We start from the raw sequence: 13,642 nt of genomic DNA on the forward strand, positions 1-13,642 counted from the left end.
CTCACATTTCTGCCAGGGATGAAGGTACATGCAAATACTTATATGAAAGTAACAGGGTGTGCGTCTGCAAATATGTTTGTACCGAAGGATCTTGCTTACCACTGGACTGATTAGATTCTCCTTTACATTGCAGCATTTTAAAGGTCATGGGAAAGTTTATAACTACAGTGTGTTTTTTTTATGAGAACTTTTTTGAAAGCAATTTTACCCCACTTGTAGTTATCAGAATTTAATGATTAATGGCTTATTTTCTTCGTTTTTTAATGCAATTAATAGAACAACAAAAAAATATTTAAGTTTTTATTTAAAAAGTACAGTAAAATCTAAAATTCAAAACTTAGGTGTCAACATCTAAAAATGGTTTTAGCGCATTTTTCTTATACTCAAATATTCAACCTTTTTGCAAGAATAGCTGCAAAACACTTCAAAGTTTAGATATAGAGCTAAAAATGTATACAGATACTATTAGGGACATGTACTAGAACATATCAAAGTTTAAAGGTTGAATATTTGAGCATAAGAAAAATGCGCTAAAACCATTTTTAGATGTTAACACCTAAGTTTTGAATTTTAGATTTTACTGTACTTTTTAAATGAAAACTGAAATATTTTTTTAATGTTCTATTAATTGCAATAAAAAACGAAGAAAATAAGCTATTAATCATTAATATCTGATAACTATAAGTGGGGTACAATTGCTTTCAGAAAAGTTCTCATAAAAAAAACACACTGTATTTTCGGAGAGGGTACAACCACTCTCGTGAGAGAAATCGCCCTTAGAATAAAATGTAAACCCCCTGGAAAAAATTTCTATTTTTCTTTAAAAATGTAAATAAAAAGTGGATTATGGATCGTCAAGGGGCCCCCCTCCGCTAACCGCTGAACCGATATGGTTATCCTTTACAGATTAGCTTATCATAGGTTTAGGGATTGCTTATAACATTGCATTGGGGGGAGGGTACCATTAACATTCTAAAAGAAAGCGCCCCAAGAAACAATGACTTCCCGAATGCTTTTTACTTTAAAAAAAACTAAAGTTACAAATCCCTGAATATCTCCAAGCCAAGTTTAGATGTGTCTTAACAGTATAGTCTAGATATCAAAATACATTGTTTTTTAGATTTACACTTTGAACAAGGATGACATTATCCATAAAGCTCTGAAAGGGTAGAACAAGCAAACATTAACACTTGGAGAGTGTCATAACTGAATAATCAGAATATAAATGTATAAAATCAAAAATAATTTTAAGTAAATTTGTTGAAAAACTGCTTAAATACAGGATATTTTTATTAAAGGACATACTTACATTTTTAGGACTTGATTATATAGATGCTCCACTTATAACATAGAAACTAGTTGTCCTAGGAATCAGTATACAAAAATCGGATAATTATATAACATAAAAACTTATTGCTATAAAAGTTAAAAATGCAACATGTTTAAAATGGACGTACGGACATTCTAGTAACGATTATAAAGTTGCTACACTTTCTTAATCGTACCTAACAACTAAAGGAATCACCATGTAAAGTGTGGAATCGAGAGGACAATTCTAACCTGTTAAAATTAACAAAAATATCTAACTGTCTGTGACGCACGGACGTACCTACCCTTATTATAGAAAAGCTTCGGTTTTAATAATTATAAAAAAGCTTCGCTTTTAAAAATAATTAACCATATTGAACTAAGTTTCTTAAGCCAATTTGTAAATAACTAAAGTACACAGATCAATATATTAAAATAGAACGCACATGTTTATAAATATCAGAAAAAATGCACGAAAATATTTATTTTATCATTATACTGCATTTGTGGTATTCGGCAGCCGTGAGCCATGTCCTATGGCAACCCTGACCTTGGTTCGGAGAAGGGCCGAGGGCCCTCCCCCGAGTACTGGGGAAGGGGTCAGCCTGACCCCTCCCTATGCTTTAAAATTAATGATAGATTTTGACAGCCTTATTATGGTTAAGCTGTATTGTTTGGTTCCCCCACCCTTTCCAGGGATGGGGGATCATTATTGCCCAATCTGATTATTGTATATGTATTTATATTGATTCTGCTTTAGGATTATTTATTCCAATCTGTGTATTTATTGTTTGTTGTATATAACTTTAGTAAACGTTAGACCCTGAATAAAGTAACACCTGAATAGACTCTGTTTATTATTTAGTGATTGCTAGAGAAGCGTAGCTTCTCTATAATATATGTGTCCACGTCTGTTCGCACTGCCGTAGTCATTTGAACTCGGGTGTCTGCCATTTAACCAAGGCGGATACCACAACTTTTGGTGACAGCTGTGTGAGATTACGGCAAACCACAAGTGTAGAGCAGACGCGCAGCTGAGGCTAAGGTACTCCCAGCAGTGAAACTGGCAAAACTGACACAAGCAACCTGAATTACCCACCCTGGATAGCAAGGTCTAACTCTGTATCCGGCAGTTGTGGAAGCGAAACCTAGCAAAAGACCACGGAGAGTGGCGGAACCTGAGCTGCGGAGAGTAGCGAAATCGGACGAGAGACTGCAGAGAGCAGCGAAACTTGACGGAGAACCGCGAAGAGCGCCGAAATCTAACGGAGGATTGAGCGCTCAAGGGCTGAAACAGGCCTGCGGACGGGCTGAAACAGGCCAAATAACTGCAAACGGCTGAAAATAGGCCAACATTTACTGCAAAAGATAGCAGGATCCGAACCCACGGCGCTGCAGGACGGGACATTCCCTGCCGCCACCACCCGGATTCGGACCCACAGCGCTGCAGGATGGGACATTCCCTGCCGCCGACTGGCTGAAACAAGCAAAATAGCTGAGAGCTGTGAGCGAAAATACGAGTGTAGTGTACCAAGCAGAAGAAAAACTACGTTAACTCCAAGTATCCTGAGAGGCTACAGCGCAGCCACCCATTGAGAAAAACAGATATTATATCAGATTTTATGGATTACCACCCTGGTGTGAAAGCTGAACAATAGATTTATGGGCAGGGCTTGGTAAACAAATTTGTTGTGTATTGTGATAAAGCCAAAAATAGAACCTAGATGTAAGATAACAATGCATTGGTAAACAATCTGACCCCAAACCTGCAGCACGACAAATACACCCCCTTATCCCAACGGAAGGGGAGGGGCCCACCATAAATTGAAGCAAATACAATTGAGGTGACATAAGAATAAGCCAAGGATTAAAGGAGAAGCACAATTACCTCACCACCCAGTCACCTCAACCCTGCTGCACCCCCCTCCCCATCGGGGGAAGGACGGCTTTACCCCGTCCCCTCACGCACTCCCCCTTCTCCCCACACTTGGATAAGTCCGTCCACCGTGCGGAGATAGCGACCGGGAGAACGGAGCGCAATTCACGGGTTGCGCAGCGGAGCTCGGGACGCAACGAAAATTCAACGGACAAAGAAGATAAAGCGGACCAATGAGAGAGCAGATTGAGGGATAGATGCGCGTTTTACCTGTGTGCGCATTCTGACGGCGCATAGGCGCGTTGCAAGGAAAGGAGATTTCACGCACACACACACACACAGGAGAGGAGCTACTCTATAGCATACAACAGAGATATTTTTAGAAAAAAGACTTGCAAGCTCCTCCCTCCTATCTACAGTGTGATAAGGAAAACCAAATCAGTTCCTGACAGCAGTTCAGACCCTCAACAACTCTCTACACCTACCAGCCTACCTTAAAGCTTAGAAGCTAGTGACAAGTATCCTAGTGTACACCTATTTTAGATCTTTGTAGTTCAAACTACCAACCAAGTGATAAACGGTATTGGCTGCTAGGCTAGAAACCATAAGTGTAAACCGCCTATAGTATTGACTTAAAACCTAGTGTCCCGCCGCTGAACCTTTGACCCGATGGAGCAGCCACAAGCGCAAGGAGGCGACCAGCTCCAAGGATGGCTCCAGGACGATCCCCAGCCGGCTCCAGCCGAGTACCGCAAGCTGATGTTGAGTAACCTGCCGGAGTACCGAGGACCGCCCAAGCAGTCCTGGAACTCCCACATCCGGAGGCTGGAGATGTCATGGGCGGCTTACCGTGTACCCCCCCATGACACACTGAACCGCCGCAACGCCCTTTTACTATCCCTGGCGGGGCAAGCGGTGGAGATGGCCTCTCATCTGTTTGGAGAGGCAGGCCAAGCCTTGACCTACGAACAAGTCAAGGCCAAGTGTGAAATGTTATTTCGTCCAGCCTATGAGTCTCAGACCCTGAAGCAAGCCTTCAGAGACTACAGGCAACACTCGACGGAGCCCATACAAGCCTACATATCCACCAAGTGTGCGCTGTACAGGGAGGCCTACAGCCACGAAGACTTGGAGTTACTCATCGATGAACTTAACCGCGGCATCCCCAATGCCAATGTGAAACGCGTTATGATGGGACATGAGATCGCCTCGGTACCTGAGTACACGAGGCAAGCCATGTTCACCGTGACCATGATCACCAAGCAGCTGAAGGAGGGTGTGTGCCTAGTTGACGCCACCGACGGGCTCACGGGATCGGCCAGCGTCCAGTTGCCCCAGTACGATGAGTCGGAGCCAATGGAGATTGGCGCCTTGGCTCCGGGTCTCCACCAGATGGGGAAGGTTGCACCAGACGACGCCTCCAAGATTCCAGGCCGCTGCTACCGCTGCCATGGGAAGGGCCACCGAATCAGAGATTGTTCTACGCCTATGGAGGTCAGCCTAGAAGAGCGACGCACCCAGCCATGCCGTGACCGTCCTGCCAAATGTGAACGTTGCCATTACGCAGGCCATACGGCAGCCGAGTGCAAGGCTGACTGGGACCAGGTAGCCGGCAGGAGACGTGTAGCTGGCAAGGGCGCTCACTCAGGGAAGCCCAGCCAGGTAGCCAACATGGAATGGAGCGCGCCCCCAGCAACACTCCAGCAAGCAGCCGCCCCCAGCGCTGTGGGCCACTCAGACGGAATGCCGCAGTTTGGGACTATCCCAGCCAGGATCAACGTGTTGGGAGGAGCGGCTGAACCCAACAGGGTTGGCCTGGGCTTCAGCCTCAACCACTTGGGACCGGAGTTCGTGCAGCCAACCAACATTGCGGAGCCAGAAGTCCTGCGGCCTCTACCATTCAGCCTCAACATGATGGGGCCTGCAAGACCGAGTCCCCCCAGCAAGAGCGGAGGGGCGCTACCCAGCGCCACCGAGACGATGTAAGGGGAGGCCCTGGCGGCCGCCGAGTGGGAGAGGCGAGAGGCGCTAGCCAGCGCATCGGAGTCGATGTATGGGGCGCCATCTGGCGTCGCCACCTGGGAAGGACGAGAGGTGCGATCCCGCACCCCCAAGCTGATGTCTGGGGCGGCAACCGCCGCTGCCACCTGTGAAGACTGGGGGGTGCTATCCAGCGCCCCCACACTGGTGCCTGGGGCGACAACCGTCGCCACCACCAAGATACCTGGACCCTGGAACGAGCCTGCAGCCCCAGAGGGAGGGGTGACATCCGTCACCCCCAATCAGCCAGCGCCACCAGCCAGCAGGGAGAGTCCAGCTATCCATCATCCAGAGCCCCCAGCCAGCAGGGAGAGTCCAGCTGTCCCTCATCTAGAGCCCCCTGCCAGCAGAGAGAGTCCAGCTGTCTACCACCCTCAACTGGGCCAGGATAAGTTGAAATTGACAAATGCATTGTATCCAAAATATTGTAACCCTCCAGCCTTGCCTGTGCCTCCCGCACCAGAGGCTGGGGAGATTGAGATTTGGGGTTATCAGGAGTTCCTAGGGCCGGGGAGGGATGTAATACAGGGCGAGCCTGTGCCACACGCACTACAGCCCCATGCCACTGGGCATGCCATGGACGAGGGAAGGGCCACCCTGGGGCTAGGGGAGCCGACGCCCAGACAGGCGCCAGTTGCCTGTCAGTCCGTCATTGGGGAGGGTATCGGGACGCCCCGGGCGTCCAAAGATAACACTCAATGGAAATTTATATCTAGCCAGGAGCAGTCCAGCAGTGTCCAGCCCCAGGAAGCAGTTGTGGCCAGAGCCGAGGATCCCCAGATGCGCGCGCGAGGACGGTGGCTGTCTGGCAGATTCTCCCATTGGTGGATGGTTCTGTGGGGCCTATTGTTAGCAGCTGTGTGGCCTACAACTAGCTATGTCTTAGTAGGGTGGGACTGTGCCAACCCCACCCATGTCACCGCCTTCAACAAAGAGCAGATGTGTAGCAAGGAGCCGCTACACCAGGAGGTGCCCTTGGGCCATGAGGTACATATCCTGCAGCAAGTTAAGATTCGGGAGACCACGGGATATAGCTGTCAACTCACAGTGTCCCAGTGGACATTTAGGTGTGGAGTCTGGGGCCACCTGAAGGTGACCTCGGTCCCCACCCTCATGCGGCCAACCAAGATTGACCCTGAAACGTGCCGGGACCTGGCCCGGAGCTGAGTCTACACCCTGCCAGGCAAGACCAAGACATTGACCTTCCAGCTGAACCACCCCCTGTTCTTTACCCTCGATATGGTAGGCGCATTGGTCAACAGCCCTGAGGGGGTGGGTTGTGAAGGGGAGGACGTCCATTTTGAAGGCCAGCTGTACCGAAATGAGTTAGTGCTCCAGGAGCGACGGCTGCTGGTCAAGGAAGAGACCTACTTAGTTGAGAACAGACGGGTGGAGTCCCAGTCCGACCACCTGACCCTAGAGTGTCCCCAGTCCGAGCTGTCCTGTGTCACTGGAGAGGCCACATATGTGTGGGACCACCTGGGGAGAGATTGCCCCTTGAGGCTGATCCGCAGCCTCCAGCCCAGCCTGCACAGTGGTCTATTTTGGCCTTTTGGTGGACATTTCACCTACCTCTACTCAAAGTCAATTTTCTCAGCTTGTAGTTGATAGAAACGTTCAAAATAAAAAGTGTGCGCCTTATTATTACCCAATACAACTCCTATATGCATCTAGAGAAGAAAAACAAAAGCCAACTGGCCTAGAAAATACTTTGAAACTTAGCTAAAATTTCATATTTTTATAATTTTTTCTTAAGTCCTAGAGAGCCTAAATTCTATGTTTTAAAGCAAAAAAAACATTTAAAAACCTTGAAGCATGAATAGTTATTACTGTAGAAATGATTATATAAAGGTAAATGATCTATCACCAAACTTTGTACAACTTATATTTGATACAACTAATTGAAGTTTCTTCACCCTTATTTTACGAAGTTTTATTTTCTCTTAGATATTTAATAATACTTAATGTAATCTAGTAATAAAAAACAAGGATAGGTTACTGGCAAACATTATTTTATTGGAAAGGAATTTATCTAAAAATGTTGTTTTTGTGGTAACCCAAGTCGTTGCTTCTTATCACGAAATAAATACACAGGGATATGTTACTTGAAGACAATCTTATTGGCTCCAAAAGAAAGTTTCATACAGCATGCAATTGCAACGACCGTAAATTACACTGGTACCCAAAGTTTTATAACCACGTTATCTTGTTTGTTGGCCCAAAAACTTTTTATTGAAATTGATTGGTTGGTTTCAAACTAGAAGTGTCCAATTTTTTTTACCAATAATAAAAGGGATAATTTTGTTCATCATTATTAGGGATGGACATCATTATTAATTAATCATCCATTGTCTTATCCCTTTAGATTACTCATTCAATAGTACTTAAATGGGAAGGAAAATGATTAAATTCGATGACTGAAAAGTCTGAGGCTTTGTTCCTTAGATGCCATATCTTTGACGAAAATAAAATTTCCAGATGGTTTTAGTCTAGCATTGGATTTACTATTACTTGAATATTACACCAGATTTTTATGTTCTCATGAAAAGGGAAACTCGCAGCAGACTGAAATAACTATACCCCCATCCCCCTCCTTTACCCCATACCATCTCCTACTCGATAAATGAACTGGCAAATAAACGAGTTCCATGTTAGCAAGGGAAACTCTCAGCGGACTAAAATAACATGACACCCTAATCCACCTCATTTACCGCATCCCATCTCCTACTCGATAAATGAACTAACCAATAAACGAGTAACATGTTAGCAAGCTAAATTGACAACAATTTTTCCCCTGTCATAATATCCAAGTATATTCTATATCCATTAGTCTAGCTGGAACCCGAGGCTATAGCATAAAGGGTAATGCGTTTGCTAGTTTTTATTTTGTGTAAAACTTTATCATACTAGAGACGTTAAAAAAGGCTTCAGCTTTGTTAGACACGTTACTTTTAGAGTATGGGCATTGCATTGGCCCTTGAATTGATTAATGTAACAAGACATTTTTTATTGATATTATACCTACTAGTTTAACAAAAATCAAATTATTGTTCGAAAATCTGTTTTAGATATCTTACATAACAAACACACAAATTTAAACATTAATGATATCATGTTATTGAGAAGAAATAAGTTAAAATACATTTAAGATTAAAATTAACAAAGAATAAAAAAATAATTTTTTTTTCATCTATTGCAATTTTAGAGTTTACCCTATAAAGTTAAAGTTAAAATTTGAAATAAACCGGGCCCCGTAACAACCTAAACTAAACATCAAACTATAACATTATACCTGTATATTAAGAATAATATATGGTTTGGTATGTTACGGGGCCCGGTTTTTGGTCAAAAACTTAAAAAACTGAAAATTATTGCCAAAATTTATTGCAAAAATATTTAGGAAATGACATAAAAAAATTTTAAAAACAACTATAAAATTGATGAAAAAAGTAAAAAATAAATCTAAAACCCCAGTTTCCTAATATATCATGTAATATTATAAATATAAATAGGTGAAGAAACTATATTGTATCAATGCAACACTGAAAAAAAATATTTTTTCCAAAGATGGTGAAAATTCAAAAGGTAAAATTCATGACATGAAAATAATCCTGAACCTTCATGTTTCAAAGTTCATAATTCATCAACCAGTAGTTGAAAAGACAAAAACTCTTCGGTTTTATATGATATAGGGTATATATTTTTAAAATAAATTATCAATTTTGAGGAATTCCAATGTTGATTTTTGGCGAAATGTCCGGCCTTAGACCACTGTGGCCTGGTGATGGATGCGTTCCTGGTTGACCATCAGGCCCAATTCTTCATCAACATGACTACCCCCACCTCGATAGTGAACTGCGACTTTGAGGCCCATGCCACCAACCACCCAGCACTGTTCGTGGCAGCCGACCCGGCCGCGGCAGCGTTGCCTAGAGTATCGGCCAGGGACATGGATGTCCCCCTCCAGGCCCAGATACACGCGGGTTACATCGGATTTACCCTGGAAACTCGAATGAGAAGCGCAGCAGCAGAAGAAGTAGCGGCCAATTGCTGGAAGCTCCAGCAGCTAGACCCGGCCCATCCGGTGCGTGTCCAGGGGAGCACGTTCTCTATTTTGAGGGGAGATGTATTGCTCCAGCTTACCTGCCAACGTAATAAGTACGTGGTAAGGGAGAGCAATGAATGTTGGGACAAGGTGCCGGTGGAGCCCACAGGATTTGTAGATGCCGTGACAAAGGTGTATAGCGGTCACGCCACCAAGATTCCCTGCTCCTCCACCTACCCCCTAACTGTACACGCTGAGGAAGGGTGGATAGAGCTAACTCCTGGACCTAAGAAGAGGCCGCCCCCGCTGGATACACCCAAGCAGCTGCTGACCGAGCCCTTGGATGACTTTAGCTCGGGAGGATTGTATTCTCAGGCCAAGCTGAATGACTGGCAGCAGCTACTAGCGTTCCCGGCGTATAAGGCCGCAATGCTGACCGGCCTGTCGTATGGCTCATGCGTCCAGCAAGGCAGCTGTTCAGCCACCGGAGACCATGGGATCGTGTCCTACAATATTGACCGACTGGCGGAGGAAGGGGAGGAAACCCTGGATGTCTGGGCTGGGTTCAGACAGGCTATTCACGAGTGGGGAGATGGCGCAGCCATACTGTGTCTGTTGCTGTTGATCCTCAAGCTGCTGGGAGACTTAACCATCATCTCCCTGGCAGCTGCACAAGGAGGTGTACGAGCCGCCCTGAACGCGATGTCACAAGGCTCACCCATGCCAAGTCCCGGGACGTTTCAGTGGACTGGGATGCCATTCCTATTGGCCGGGAAGCAGCCGAGGAGATGGTATCCATGAAATCAGCCGATAGTGGGAATGACCGCCCAGGCAGGCCTGGGCCGCACTCTGGAAAGCCCCGCGGCCCCTCGGGAGGCCAGGCTGTCGCCCAGACAGTCAACCTGGTAGCCAGTGCCCCAGCCGCTGCCAACACCAACCAGAATGCCCCGTTGCTGACCGGTCCAGCAGCGGCTGCGCCCCATGCCAACCTGACACCCGCTGGCGCCGAGCTATGTGCCCAACAAAAGCCAGCCTCTACCTTCTACCCCACGTTGGGGGCCCATCAGCCCTGAAAATCACCACTAGGATTCCATTGAATCATTATCTCTTGTACATAATAGCCCCTAATGAGCGGGCCGAAGGCCTCAACCACTGTCGGAAGTCTGGCAGGGAAACCCCCTCCCAGCCTTCCGAGGGGAGAGTTGTGGTATTCGGCAGCCGTGAGCCATGTCCTATGGCAACCCTGACCTTGGTTCGGAGAAGGGCCGAGGGCCCTCCCCCGAGAACTGGGGAAGGGGTCAGCCTGACCCCTCCCTATGCTTTAAAATTAATGATAGATTTTGACAGCCTTATTATGGTTAAGCTGTATTGTTTGGTTCCCCCACCCTTTCCAGGGATGGGGGATCATTATTGCCCAATCTGATTATTGTATATGTATTTATATTGATTCTGCTTTAGGATTATTTATTCCAATCTGTGTATTTATTGTTTGTTGTATATAACTTTAGTAAACGTTAGACCCTGAATAAAGTAACACCTGAATAGACTCTGTTTATTATTTAGTGATTGCTAGAGAAGCGTAGCTTCTCTATAATATATGTGTCCACGTCTGTTCGCACTGCCGTAGTCATTTTGAACTCGGGTGTCTGCCATTTAACCAAGGCGGATACCACACATTCACGTTTTTTCAAAGAATGGACAATTAATACTCCAGACTAAAATTAAAGACTTTTTTATCCAAGGATCTTAAGGAATAAGACAATCAACAATAAATTGATATACACCCCCAGAACTCGTGTATGCTAGGACGTCTATATTGTATTCTACTTTTTAACAGCGCAGCTTTCCTATATACTGGCTTCTATATAATAGAAATAGGGTTTTGAATTTCTTTAACGGATACTAAATATACTTAAGTTTCATATTTTATTATATAATTAATTAAATATCTAAAAAAATATTTCAATACATGATAGTCAATAAAATCATTTTTAATCACAATAGTTTATATGTACAAGATCATAAGAAAATCACATTTAGCAGGGAAATTTAAGGGATAAGACAATGGACAATAAATTTATATACGGCCCCAATGATAGAAAACAATATTACCTTTAATGTAATTTAGAACAATTGATATAAAGTTTGGACAATACTAATTTAAAACTAACTAATCAAAATTCATAATCAGTACCCAAAATGGGTACCAGTATAATTTACAGTCCAATGTCCCCCCCCCCCCGTACCTCCATCTTAGGTAAATAATCTGATATGTATATATAATATTCTAAATAGCACTGTTTCAATTAAATCAATCACATCATTTTTAGAAAGCAAAGCTTTTCTATATTTAGGATTGGTCCGTCTGTTTTGATTCTTGTATCAATTAGAAAGGCTGTACGTACGGTTATATTAAACAAGTTAATTTTCAGAAAGATTAGAAGCAATGGACGATAATTGATTTACGACCAACTTATAAAATTTAATAGAAGTACCCTAACTTTTTAAAAGCGAAGCTTTTCTACAATTAGGGTCGTATTGCTTTTTTCGTTAATTTAGGCATGTTAGAATTGTCCTATCGATTTCAAACTTTGCATGATGATTCCTGTAGTAGTTAGGTACAAATTATAAAGCGTAGCAACTCTATAATCATTACAAGAATGTCTGTACGTTCATTTTAAACATGTTGATTTTTTTTTACTTTTTTTAACAACAAATTTTTATGTGATCTAATCATCCGATTGATCTGATTTTTGATATGTTGATTCCTGGGACAACAAAGTATAATGTTGTACGCGAAGCAACTCTATAATCAAGTCCTAAAAATGTAAGTATGTCCAGAAACATTATCCTGTTTCAAGCAGTTTTTCAACAAATTTACTCACAATTTTGCTTCGATTATATTCTGATCATTCAGTTCTAACACTATATAAGTGTTAATGTCCGTTTGTCCTACCGTTTCAGTGCTTCGCTTTTATGGATGTTGTCATCCTTGTTAGACCTAAGAATAAGATAACGTAATTGTAAAACTTTGTGTATTTGAATTTTAGAAGTGCTGTTACTCTGTAATTGTCAATGTATTATTTTATTTTTTGGCGCTTTTTATGGATGTTGTCATCCTTGTTAAATACATTATTTATAATGGCAATTATCAAAAATATATATAATAGTCCATAATTATTTTTAAATTAACTGAAAATAAAATTAATATTTTTAATTTTCTTTCGAAAATATAAATCAAAGAACTACCGATCATATTAGAATTTTATTCATAAATATTTCCATCAACAAAAAAATCGAAAGAAAAAAAATGAAAAGGTTTGTGGCTTAAAATCAACTAACTTTAACCCTTTAATATAAAGAAGTGATTTTTTTCTCTTAATCTTAAGATTAAAAAAATTACTGGTCCAAATAGGTTGCACTTATATTTTACGGGAATATTTTAAAAATGATTTCTGCTACCATTGGACTCAACTATCCTTGTTGAAAGGCACTATGCAATTTTATCTTATCATATCACATACAATTTTCTAATCAACAGATTATATAAAAAATTACAATAATATTTTACATTATGTTATTTTATTTTTAGAAAAGGGCGTGTATCAGGGGTTTACTAACACACCCCTCCAATTGTCAATTTATAAGATTTGAAAAATACATTAGAAGAAAATAAGAATAGGTATGTCTTTTTAACTAAGAATAAATGGTATAGCCTTTCAAAATGCCATTTCAAGTTTAGGTTTAAAAATGCTTATTATTGAATATTATATCTTAACTAAACTGATTACAGTCATTAAGAGTGCAACAATAATATGATAACTACAATTATACAATTTAAAAAAAGAATATTTAATTCTAAGCATTCATTAAAATTTGTCATCAATAAATAAAAGAAACAAGATTTTATTTGTTCGATGCTCGTTGATGGTCAGACGGACATACAAACCTTTATTAAAAAGAAGATTTGCTACCAAAATAAGATGCAGTAGCTTCTATTTTATTTGCAGGCGGTTTCCCTCAGAGTGCCTAGTCGAGCACAAAACCCACCCCCCCCTATTTTTAAATAAATGGATATCATAGAAGGGAGATTAGTTTTTCCCTTTTTTTTGTTTGTTTATTAGTTTAGGTTAGCATAGGAAAGGTTGTATATTGGGTAATGGGTAGCCCCACAGGGTTAGGTTTCAGTGCTTGTTAGGAACTTCAAGGGAAAGTATCCCAGGCAAACTAGGGCATCTCTTCATATATGCCATCATTGCCCCAAGGGTCCAGATTAATTGTCTTGGCCTGGATGACAGCTGTTGGCTGTTGCTGTGGTTGTTGTTGTTGCACTGCACCACCTCCCCAGCAGTTGGCATATAGGGATTCCATCC

At 42.5% G+C, this 13,642-nt stretch overlaps 1 protein-coding gene across 4 annotated transcripts in view; it reads right to left on the reverse strand.

Annotated features, from left to right (window-relative positions):
* LOC145332239 (sorting nexin lst-4-like) overlaps positions 1-13,642 on the reverse strand; it is a 491,682-nt gene that overhangs the window by 39,410 nt on the left and 438,630 nt on the right. For 3 of the 4 annotated variants that reach the window (XM_080177192.1, XM_080177191.1, XM_080177193.1), the window contains one exon: positions 11,182-13,641. The exons of the other annotated variant lie outside the window; for it this stretch is intronic. In XM_080177192.1, coding sequence (XP_080033318.1) covers positions 13,497-13,641 — 145 coding nt within the window. In that variant the 3' untranslated portion in view covers positions 11,182-13,496. Of the gene's footprint in view, positions 1-11,181; position 13,642 lie in introns of those variants that run through there. 4 annotated transcript variants of the gene reach the window in all.

Source organism: Acartia tonsa, chromosome 11, assembly GCF_053477335.1.
Source record: "Acartia tonsa isolate MP-2025a chromosome 11, ASM5347733v1, whole genome shotgun sequence".
NCBI classification, from domain to species: Eukaryota; Metazoa; Arthropoda; class Copepoda; order Calanoida; family Acartiidae; genus Acartia; species Acartia tonsa.